Below are 12474 nucleotides of genomic sequence, written 5' to 3' on the forward strand. Positions count from 1 at the left end.
GAGATCCTCGCCGAGCCTCTCTGCCCCCCTTTTCCCCTTCCCTCCCCGCCCGCCCCGGCCTGTGGCGGCTCCGGTGTCTGGAGGAATTTCTGCCGCCGCCTGCCCCGGCTGTGCGCGGGAGGCGGGCGGGCAGGGAGGGAGGCGGCCGAGCAGCAGCGGGAGGAGGAGAAGGAGGAGGAGGAGGAGGGCAGCAGCGAAGGCGGCTGCAGCGGGAGATGAGCTGCAGCGGGAGGACGGTGCGGTGCAGCTTTTTGCGGCGGGGAGCCCTCCCTTGTCTCCACAACTCTGTCCCCCTTTAACTGGGAGCAGCTCAAGAGCAGAAGATCCGTGGTTGTTGCTTCTGTTTGCACCACTACCTTCACCACCACCACCATCATCACCATCTCCAAAGACAGGGGAAATACGCTGCACCGCCGGACAACAGGATTTCAGGTTTCCAGGATAAAGACCGCTCTCCTCCCCCTTTCCCCCCATCGCTCCCTCACTCACCGCATCGCCCGTGCCCTGGCCGGGGGCGGCAGACCGGGGGGGTAACAATGGTGAAGTTTCTGGTGAGTTCTGGCTGCGCCCTGGCTGCGTCGGTGCTGCTCCGTGTGCCTGTCGGATCGTGGTGAGGAGAAAATGAGCGAAGAGACGGCGACTTCTAACGAGTAAGTGGCGGTGCTCCCCCTCCCCTCCGCTCCGGGATCGGAATGGGGATGGGGCTCGAGGCGTCCCTTCGGCTCCGCGCCCCGCGGGGCCTTTGCCCGCGCACGTACGTGTTCTGTCCTCCCCCTGCGCGGACTGCGCATTTCTGCTCGCGTACATGGAAGCCCAGAAGCTCCCTCTTTGTGAAGGAGCTTGGTTTGGAAGGGCTACGAGCCGCCGGCCGGAAAAGCTTGGTTTAGTTAGAGCCCGGTAGAAAACGGTGCAGGTAACGATGGTGTCTTGGAGGGGGAGGATGGGTCTGAAATGCCCAGAGAGGTATCGGCACGTACTACCTCTGATAATATCCCATTACTTGTAGATATTTCACATGGAAAGTAGTGTGTGGGAGCTTCATCCTGCAGGAAACTGCTCCTGAATTTTAATTGGATGAGTCAGTCAGTGTAAATACAGCTTAAACCTACCCTAAAGCCCTTTCCCCCCCCCCCCTTTTTTTTTTTTTAATTTCTTTAAATGAGCACTTGAGACTTTTTCCCCCTTCTCTTCCCCACCCCACCCCCCCCCCCCCCCCGAGAGGAAAGGGATAGTTCAAGGATCTCTTAATATTTTTACTGTGACTGGTTTGGAGGAAATCCAGAGGAGATTGTGTGTGTGTGCGGCTGTATTCCCCTGCATGTAATCAGTCTTTGAAATACATTTGAGTCGGAAGCGATAAATATTTGTCAGAAAACATCTGAGTTCTTTATGGCATTGGAAAAGGAATATAAAGTATTTTGAAACTTTTCCTGTGATCGGGAAGTTTAAAGTTGATTGCTGCGGTCTCCAAGCCGTAGCGTTACGATTTGCGATGTCGGTGTTTGCTCGGGCTGATTTTATGAATGATGCGGTGACGGCCGCGGCCATGGCGGTGGGGAGGGAGCGCTGCGCCCATTGTATCTGTAGGTAGCGGTGAGCGGCCGGGGAGCAGCCGAGCTGACAGGCAGGGTGCGGACGGGGCTCCTCCGGCAGGAAAGATGGATTTCCCATTTCTCTGCCGTCTTCCGAGCAAAGCCTGCGCACCTTCCCGTGCGCTCCCCAAACGCGGCGTTCGGGTCCCCGGGGAGCGGCGCCGGCCGGGCCCCGTGGGGAGCGGAGCCCAGCGGGACGCGGGGCTCGGGCGCTGCCGCCCGCGGCGCTGAGCGGGCCGGGGGGAGCCGGGCCGGGGGGAGCCGCCGCGGCGCCCGCGGGGCCGGGAGCCGGGGCCGCCGCCGCCGCCATGTTTCCTTTTTTTGTGAATCGCTCTCATTTGCATACCACAATCTCCATTCATAAAAAAAAAATTACGGAAAAAGAATTGCTGTCACCACCGCTGACCTGTAGCGGAACCTGCCCTGCGGAGCACCCGGAGCGGCTGCTCTCGGGCCGAGGGCCGGCCTGCGGCCCGCGGCCGGCGGCAGAAGGTCTCCAGGACCTGCTGTATTAATATGTGCTGTTCGCTGCTTGTTGACACAGTTATGTGGGAAATATCAGCTCTGGGAGGTGCTGGGAGCACGTGATCCGCTCCATTCATAAAATACCTGGCTGTCCATTCACAGTGCAGTACAGTGTCTGCATTCAGCAGCCTCGCAGATCAGACCTGCATGGGAAGGGAGAGGCAGCCAGGCCGGCAGCTTTATCGGAGAGGGCAGCAGAAAGAGGGCTTATGGCTGCGAGCATGGGAAGTCACTGTAAAGGGGGATGTGGAGGGACGAGAAAGGCTTATTTTTATGGTTTATGTTTGTCTTTTTCCTATAGAGGAGCATTAATTCAGAAGTACCTTCTCACTGTACCATCTTACATTTAAACAAGGAAGAGTTTTATTCAGAAAACGTTGAAATATTTTCTCCTCCAGAAATACTGACTCAAAAATAGAATACTAAAAATCAAATTCATTATTATGAACGCATTTTCAAGACAGTGTTTTAATCCATTTGGAGTCATTTACATTTCATTGAACAATACAGCCTTACATCTGCAAGAGATCAACATGGTGCAGAAGGAAGTCAGTCATACCTAATGAGGCATGTGAAAATGTTGCCTGTTGTAAAATACAGGTGACAGTGAAGACAACTAAATTGATAGAAATCAACATTGCGGTTCATTTTTGTCTGTTTACTTTGAGAATTTTACAGTAGATTAGCAATCATAGTTTCTCCTTAACCTATGCCTATTCTGAAATATCAGAATACTGGAAATGTTTTTAATATGGCATAAATTGTTTAGAGGTCAATGTATTATCTTTGATTTTAAATATACTGAAAATTAAAAAAACCCACGGTGAAATTTACTGATGAAGGATCCCTGGAGCAGACAATGTATTTGTTTGATGTAACTGTTTTGTGGTTGCCAGTGTTAAAATTGTGATGTTCATTGCTCTTGAGTACACTTTTTCATTATCTTAACAAATTGCATTGAGGTGATCCTTAATTATACATTCATGAAGTGGAGGAGGCTTGTTGTTAGTGCAGCCTAAGAGAATACCTGAAATATTACTAATCTTTACTTAATATGAGAAAGGAAAGCTCGCATACAGTATTTGCTTTGAGTTTGTTCAGTGGTGCCATAGAACTAAATGTGTTTTTATATAAATACCTTTACAAAGCACTATAAACAATGCTTTTTCTTAAAGAATAGATTGGGTTTTTTGTTGGTTTTTTTTAACTTCAGTTATTAAAATATCAGAAGAAAAATAAGAAAAATGTTTCTCAGTTGCTTTGCTTTTGTTGACAGCATTTTCGGCATGGCCAGAGTCATCATTTCTCTCTGGTTGCTTTTGCACATAGCACAAGCATGTCACTTTAAATGGTTGGGATATATGATTGAAATGCCATATAAACCATTTGTGAAAATAGGACAGATGTACAAACTGAAATTCATCGTATATTTAAAGTTCACCATGCGTAATTTTATCAGTAGAATTGATGGCATCAATGGCCTTGAGTACATTAACAGACCTTTCAGCATATAAGAGTGAATACGGGTATTCTGCAATGCATTTTGTGTCATTGTGGCTACCAGGTATATTCTGGTAATTGAGTGTTAGTTTTTGTTTATAAAACTTCATTTTACAGAGTAAGATATAAATATTTGTGGTGTCTAGAGTTTGACCTCAGTTAATAATAAATTCTTAGTGATGGTGGGAAAGATTAATTAAGAAGCTACATTAAGGACTACTAGGTTTCTTCTTGATCATGAACATATGGAAGGCAGCCTTATAAAATTCTGATTACTACAGATGAGTCTTCATTGGTAATTTTTACATTGCTATTGTAATGATGTTATTGTATTTGTCGGTTAGGTGTTAGGTATTAGTTAAATGAAAGTATTTCTATACCTCCAGATAATTTTATTCGTTTTCTCCCTCAGTGATGTTTTGCAGTCAGGGTGGTCAGCATCAACACAATATATTCACAAAAAGTATCAGTTTTTAAATGAAGGAATTTGTAGGATTTTTGGACTCACGGGTCAATTTGCTACTCATGCAACGTAACGTAATAATGTTAAAGGAGACATGTCAGTGAGCACTGTACCAAATTCCTGTTTTGGTGGCAGGTTTTTATTGCTGTCTAGAAATGCGACTGAATTTCATTGTTAGGTAAAACAGAATAGTTGTTGTGCTCTGTAGTCCTCATTCAGTAGGGATGAATGATGACAGGCTTAAGATGGAGTCTGAGTTGCTGCAATCGAAAAGTAGGAGCACTGCTTTACTGGCTTGTTTACTTTCATCTGTATTGCAGGTGGCTGCTTTTTATTTCAGGGAATGCTACTGCTCTTGAATCATATTCAGAGTTGCTTTTACATATTGTATTTTTACAGGTTCAGACTGTCACATGCTGATTGTTTTACCACATAAATATACTCATTTTCCTAGATAATTTAATTAAAGAGATTGTAAATTAAACACAACATATTCTAATGCTGTTTGCTTAAGAGCTTTAGGTTATGATGCTATAAACATCCTGAAGTGTTGATTTGAAAAAGTTAAGGTGAACTAAATTTTCAAATAAGGTATTTATTCATGTCTTCCTTCAATATATATGAAAATACTGTTTGTACTTCATTTGTGCTTCAGAATTGTATTGAATTTGTCTTACAAGCCCAGATACTGAAAGATGAATGTGAAATTGTATCACAGAAAGTAATGCCAATTAGTTTGGGCTTATTAGTTCTGGGAGGATTTTAACACTTTTCAGCAGGCTAATTTTCTTTCTGCTGTTTAGGGCACATATAGACACTGAAATTCTTAATAATTTTTTTTTTTTTTTTTAAGGAAAGGATCTTCTAACCCAATTGATTATATTAAATCATTGCAATTCTGATATATTTTCATCTGAGGGCATGGTTCCTTATAGAGTCCTTGGGAGGCTTTTCCAGTCTTATGAACGAATTCTTGCTGTCTGTTTGGCTTTATATTGTGTGACACTATTTTGAAGGTGAAACTGAATTTGCATGTTACATAATCTGAGAGTCAGTTGGGGGGGGTGGTTATTTTTACTTCTTTCTTTTAAAAAAAGGTTCACCCTAGCAACAGTCCTTGATTACTGTGATATTGCAGAAAAATGCTTTTGGATGTTTCAGCATAACTGGAGCCAGCAATAATATTTGAATTCAAGAATGCCGAGTGTTTCCCTTGTTTGTTCATTTAAAATTTAATGCTCTTGATGCCTTAAAGTGACAGTGAGGACATCAGCGTGACATTTAAAAGTAAAGTTGTTTCTTGAAAAGAATATATCCTGACAGGATCAGAAGTCACAGGATTAAAGCTGAGGGCTATCCTGATGCGTTTGGGGGTAAACGCTGGCAGTTTTGTTTGTCATTTACCCATTCTTCTCTATATCTGGAGAAACTGTGTGTACAGGTGATAACTTACTGGGATTATGACAAACACCAGAAATAAAAAAAAATACTTTTCAGAGTATTGACACAAGTTTAAAAAGGAGACAAAGGAAATAATTTTGTCTTTTTTGGTTGTTACTCCCTTGATTCAAAAAGAGGACGTACAGTGTATGGCTTAAATGCTGCCATTCAGATGTTTAAATGTTTGCTTTCTCCCTTCTATGCTTCTTCCTCAGAACATGTTGCAGTTACTTAAAGGAATTTGAAAGATGTCGGAAGTTGCCATATTGTTCAGGATCTCAATTTCTTTATGCCTGTTTAAGAAGGAAATCTCTCGTTTTCCTTTCTGTTCTAGTGTGCAACGACACTTAAGCAAGTAAATTTTAACTAGCACAGTTTGCACAGTTATTGAATGGCTGGAACTGATTGCAAACAGAAATTTAATGGTCCCCAAAGATACAAAATTTGTTCTTCTCTTCTTCCTTGAAAATATCCATACCTCTTTCTGAAAGCACTTTCTGTTAACTGTCTAGTTAATTATTGGCAACTGATGTGCTACAAAGTTTCCAAATTAAATTCAATAAGATGTAAACACATTTGCAACATTTTTTTTATACGTTCTAATATTTGTTAGGTGTGTCTCCCATCTTCAGCAATGCTTATTTTTTGATGGAAGAGGACTGAATGCTCTTTTTTATTGGCATATATTTCTAAACTTAAGACAATAGCAATACATGATCCTGTTGTACTTGCTTTTTTTGTACTTGGTAAGTGAAGATTTTTCTTTTTTTTTTTTGGTTAATGCTTAGACTATGCTCTAGTAAAATCTGTTGGCTGGCACTATTCCCTGTGGTTTTTCTCATTCATAAAGTGATAACATTTTGTGTATGGTAAAATATGTTATGGTATATCATACTAACAAAAGCACAGTACCTCTCCCATCTGAAAATTGTAATAGGAATCTATAAGACTACTGTGGTATTGAACAGCACTCACTTATATAAAGCAAGCAGACATTTCAAGTGCATGTGTTTTCTAGTCTTCTAATGCTTATCTTTATAGTAATGTTCATGCTGATAACTGCAATATTAATTTGTTTAAAATATATATTAATTTGTCTATATTCATTACTTTATTATAATTTTCTCCTACATATGAAAAAGACAAAAACCCAAGCAACCTACAAGTTCTTAGACATGCTAAGGGACAAAAAATTTGCATTTAAGTGCTCTGAGTGCTAGAATTTGTTAGTAAATGTGGTTCTGATTAAATAACAATTCACTTGCTACATACAGGCCCTTACTCCCAATGCTCCAATTAAGGTGGGGAAAACAGATGATGATGATATTATTATTATTATTGCTATTATTACTATTATTAATTTTTTCCCAATGTAATGATGGTAAGTTAATCTAGCTGTGAAAGGAGATCACTCACAAGCATTTTTTTCTGTAAGAACTCACTGTCATATGACAGTAAATAATTCAAACAGGGAAAACAGGCCATAGAAACTTCATCAGTTACTGTGTTCCATTCTGCACTGCTGCCTGATACCAAGCTTCCATTCAGAAGGAAATATTTTTCATATGCACACTATGCAATAAAATTCACCAAATGTGTACCATTGAAACATCTAAACCATCTTAAAAATTAGATGGTATAGCATCTATTTCTTCTTCTCCCCCCCCTCCCCCCAGATGTATACATTCCTGTGTCTTGACTACTGTTGTTCATGATTAGGTAAGGAGGTCTAATTCTGTTATAGCAAGTTTAACACTCACCTATTTGGAACTCCAGAAGGAATTCTGTGGCCCAAGTGCTTGGCTTGAATGGGTTTGTGAGCCAATTTTTGACTGGAATGGTTTGTGAGAGCAGGTGTCATTAAAGTCTATGGAAGAGCTGGGGGTTTTGGAGATTTTTTTTAAAAAAACTCCAGTAAAACAGTAATAAATGAATAGGCCTTCCCCAAGATGACCTGACAACTGTTGACAATCAACCTTTTTCTTTGACTCCTGCTGGCTAGTTGAGACACTAAACTGAAGTTTGTCAAAGCAAAAATGAAACTGATTTATTTCAGTTATAAGTAAAGTCAAATGCTGTCAACAAACAAGCGTACCAACAAGAAGCATCAAGAATTTCATTAATGAAACAAGTAATTACTGAAATCTAGTGTTAATTTTATTAAAAATTGTTACTGAGACTGACTGTCTTCCCTGAAAAACATCCAGTTCCCCAGAACTGGTAAGATATAGCTGTCAGTGAGGATTCCTGCCAGGCGTTTCTATTCCTTTAGAAATTGTGCAGAACTGTTTTGGTGAAGTGGTATAAACCTTGAGGGCAGAAGTGATTTCTCTCTCCTTAGCCTTTTGAAAGGATTAAGTAAGGGTAGTGAAAGGTGGGAGTACAGCACCTGCTCTGATTTAGGAATTTTTATGTAGCTTCTTAGAAACTTTTCAGCCTCTCAGATGTGATAAAGTATTCTGAGCCCTGGGTATTTCTTTCTGTGCATGGTGTGCTTATTCTGGATCCTAGTACAGCATGCCTTAATATGAGGCCTGTGATTGAGGCTGATGCATGTTGAACCTTGAACAGGAATACATTTTTTTAAAGGTGTAAAGAAGCTAATTCAGGATTTAGAGCTGAGACCTGTACATTTAAAATGGGAAATCCTGAGGGTTTTTTTAATGTATGTATGGAGCTGACCTTATGTAAAAAAGCTATATGTTTGTAAGCACTAGTTATTGTTGATAATCACTGGTCTTTGCTTGCTTTAGGACCAAGAATAATTTGGAAATTTTGTAGTAGGACAGACTTAGGGATAGGTATGTTTGTGCCCTCTTCAGGGGCTAGTTAACTATCTCCTTACAAGTTCCGCTTGTGGTTCAAATGATACTGATCTGTGCTACTGATGTATGACTGTGCTACTATGATGCAAACAAATTCTGGCATTGCTGTCTCTAACTGGAAGATTTTTAAGAAGAAATTGATGCTGGTACCAATTGTAAATAATGAGCATGCCAAGGGAATGCAAAGTTGTAAAATTAAATGCTTGAGAATTGTTGGGGTTGAGAACTGAGATTTTTTACTCAAATACAATCCATGTGGCCAGGGTGTATGAATTTTGATGATTTTGGTAGTAAGACAGATCCAGGATTGTACTCAGATTGCTTAGGTTGTGCTCTCAAACCTTCAATATTAGGAAATGCCCATTTTCTTCTTTTTCAACCCCTTGCCTCATTTACTGCTCCTCCTATGCCAGAGAGGAGGATCGTGTCTTCTGACCATGCACAGGTGATTCTGTGTAATTGAAGACTGCATCTTAGTAAGCGTTTTATATATATATAAATACTATAAATATATATATCTATACTATATATATCTATATAACTATATATAAATTATATATATATAAATATATATATAAATACTATATATATCTATAAATACTATTACTGAAAAGTAAAGCACTATTCTGACAGGTTTGTTAGGGTTTTTTTGTTTGATTTGTTTCTTGAGTTTGGTCTGATTTTAGTCTTTAATCTTCAGATTTCAACTATGGGAGTATTTCAAATGCTGGTAATATTGCTGTAATTGCATCCAGACTTGTAGCGTGCTGTTTCTTATATTCTTTTGGCTAATGTGATTTTCTTAATCCTTATCTGAAAGTTGGGGGTTCTCCCCCCCCAGTTTGGAAGCTCTCTCTAGTTTTTTGAGAAGTTTATTTGACGGAATAATACCTTTTCTATGTTGAATTTCCTTTTGGTTTGGTTCTTTTAAGGCAGTAATGGCATCTGTTATGAGATGCACACTAGACACACATCACATTGTGGCAAGTCACAGAGTGCCATGAGACTGTTGACAATGTATGGGCTTATTTGCTGTGGAGGCATCTAATGTATGGGTTGCCATTAAGCCTGGTTTTTCTGTGGTGTAACTCATGTATCCTATAGGAATAGCATCATAGTTCAGGCCTGTAAGTGCAAGGTACTTGCCATTCTCATTGATATGAAAATGCCAGTTGCTTGTCATTTCTTAATGAGTAAATATGTTTTCTATCTGGATCTTTTTTCCTTTTTCGGGTGGGGTGGGTGGGGCAATTTGTAGGTAAACTGTGTTCATAAAATCTTTTCCTTTGTTGTGCTCGGTGGTTCCCTAAGAAGTTAGTGTGTGTAAATCAGGCCATTATTAATTACACAGTTGTTTTAATGCATTAAGACCCATGAGCATCTTGACAGAATCTTGCTTCACCTTCTACTTTTTTCAGTCTTCAGAAAACTTTTTAATGGATGTGTAACCGCTGCTTGAGCAATCTTATGATGATCTCTAGCACAGTACTTTCATGCTTTCTGTATTTGTACTGAACGGGGCTAGCTTAAAATATCTTATATTGTCTTAGGTGTATTCAACTTGACACATCCTCTAGAAGAGCCCCCATATGCACCTTAAAATGTACGTGCTTTGTTACTATGGTGATGCAGAAGAATCGTGCATGTTAACAATCCATGTTAGGTAATGGAGGATTTGCAGAAATCAGTTAAGCATCTGCCTGGGGCACAGAAAACTGAGTCTGTGACCATACCTGCACCCCAGCCTCTTGGCTGCAGGCAGGCTGAGGTAATCTTGTTATGAGATTACATGCTTTCTTGTTTTCAGGTTGTCTGAGGGGCGAAGATGATGTTTCGGTAATGGTTTCAGAAGTTGAAGTAGTCTTACCTGATCACATACTTTTAAGTATCTTCCATCATATACTTAGGGTATTCTGCATAGTGTAAAAGAGATGCTTGGCAAACATGTTGTGTGTTTGTCACTGACACAAACCCAGGTTTCTTTTTCTTTGAACTGCCTGGGCTGATGATGCATGAATTCATGAGCTTTCATTTCTCAGTTATGGCTGCCTGCAAATCCTGCACAAGGAGAACACATCCATATTCGTTCCCCTGAAGCAAGGTAGAAAACATGAGCTCTTCTTCATCTGTTAGCTGAATTCTGGTTGAAGAACAGGTCTATTCAAGGCAGCTGTTCCAGAACAACACATGAATTTAGAGTGCTGTACTTTAGTATAGTGTAATTTCCTGTGGGGAGCCTTTTATTTCCCTTGTTCCGGAGTAAGTTGTGGTTAACTAGGGGAAAACTGGTAAGTTTAGTTGGCTCATTAGAGGAGCTTTTTCAGGTTCTCCCTTCTTTCCTTCCCTGCTGTACATTTTGAAAACTGTAGGTTTTTTGCATTAATTACTTTGTTTGTTTTGTTTCTTTGTGGTTTTTTTGTTTGTTTTTCATTTGATAGTTTTGTTACTGCTGAAAGTGATGTATCTTTTCCATGTTTTGAATGTGTTGGTTTTGAGCTCTGTGGGCCTCCAGCCATCCTCATAGGTTTGGTTTGGTTTTTAGTATTTTTAGGAAGTACTTTTTTCTGAGTATTTCTCTGTATTAGTGTTCTCATAGAGGTTATCCTCAAAAGCTTCTCTGGAAAGTGAGCCACTGGTTAGTGTCTCTTTGAGATGTTTCACTGGTCCACTGAGCATCCTTACAGAGGTCTTAATACTGGGGTTTTACCCTTGAGCAATGCTAGCAAGAAGCTTGTGTTTTACCACTCTGGAACAATAAAAACATAACCCAAATAAAAATATGTGTTTCCTTTGCTGTAGAAGGAGAGAATGCTTCCCACAGGCTACAAGTTCATCCCCTTTTCAGCAGTGAAAGAAAAAGATATTACAGAAATGTTGAAAATCAATGTTGAGTCACTTCTCTGCTACACAAAATGCAACTTTTTTGATATTTGCAAACAAATCTTCCTGAAGTAGAACTACTGTTACATGTATAGCTCCTTTTCTGAACACAACCAAAATGCATGGATTAGACTTGAGGAATAACTGGAAATAAGTTAACCAAGTCTGTTATTTCAGCTGGTTTTTTAGGCCTGAGCGGCTCTTGGCAGATACAGGATTGGCTTTTCTACCATTTGGCAAATCTATGCTGCTTGAGCCCCACAAGTGAAGCTCAATGGATGAAGTAAGAGCTTTTAGTTAGTTTTAAGATACTCATGTTTCTTTCAGCATGAGCTTGGATCAACTTAGCATCCCAAATAAGGCATATTTCTGCCTTATCTCTGCCATGTTCTTCAGGAAAAGAGCATTTCAGTAGAGAAGTTGCAAGAGAGATGCTAATTGTATTTCACATGGCAAAGGAGGAAGGATCAAGTGACACTTCTCAAGGGCAAGAGTGATTTTGGTCAGCTTTTCTGAGATTGCTTCACAATTAAAGTTAAAGGCAATTACAGTCAGGTAGTGCAGAAATTACAGTATCCTACAGCAGAAGTTATTTGTTTTTTGCATTTTTCATTTCTTCAGTTATACCTATGTATTTTACAGTGGAGAAAACATAACTGTCATTTCCCAGTTACAGCATTAATATCCATGATCTAGGGTGTATTTGGTGAGAGGCGACTTTTTTCAGTGTTGTTACTACTTCACTTCCCTTATTTTGTCTAAAGAATAAAACGGTATATTTGATTCCTAACAACTGAAATGAAAGATGCTGTTCAATCTTTTATCATTAACAACAAAAAAAAAATTGGTTGTATCATGTTTTCAGTAGGCTATAACTTCTGTTAGCTTTATTTACACTGGAAAATTGTGTTCTCCAAAGGACTGATCTTGCTTTCCTCTGCAATGAGTTTTTACTTTAATTCAGCAAATTATTTTGTCAGGATGTACTCCTGTTTGTCTTTGGGATTTGTGCTTTGTCAATAACAATGCTGGTCAAAAAGTAGGAAGATCTTTTGGTCTTCCATGCAATAATGCAAAAATGCAATATTCCAGTAGATCAAAAGAAGCTCAGATCGATAGTTCTCCCAGTTTAAATAGCCAGGTATTTTTTGTATGCCTTTAACTTCTGACAGTATGATCAGAAATTGCTCTAGCATCTGGCAGTGCAAGTAGAGACGTTTATGTATTCCTGCTGTCCATCATTTTTTAA

General features: G+C 39.9%; 1 protein-coding gene across 1 annotated transcript in view; it reads left to right on the top strand.

The window, feature by feature from the left end:
- Positions 1 to 574: 574 nt before the first annotated feature.
- Positions 575 to 12474, top strand: part of SPRED1 (sprouty related EVH1 domain containing 1) — a 58215-nt gene continuing 46315 nt past the window's right edge. The window contains exon 1 of the mRNA XM_048306048.1: positions 575 to 650. Coding sequence (XP_048162005.1) covers positions 622 to 650 — 29 coding nt within the window. The 5' untranslated portion in view covers positions 575 to 621. The remainder of the gene's footprint in view (positions 651 to 12474) is intronic.

This window comes from Corvus hawaiiensis, chromosome 6, assembly GCF_020740725.1.
Source record: "Corvus hawaiiensis isolate bCorHaw1 chromosome 6, bCorHaw1.pri.cur, whole genome shotgun sequence".
In the NCBI taxonomy this organism is placed as follows: domain Eukaryota; kingdom Metazoa; phylum Chordata; class Aves; order Passeriformes; family Corvidae; genus Corvus; species Corvus hawaiiensis.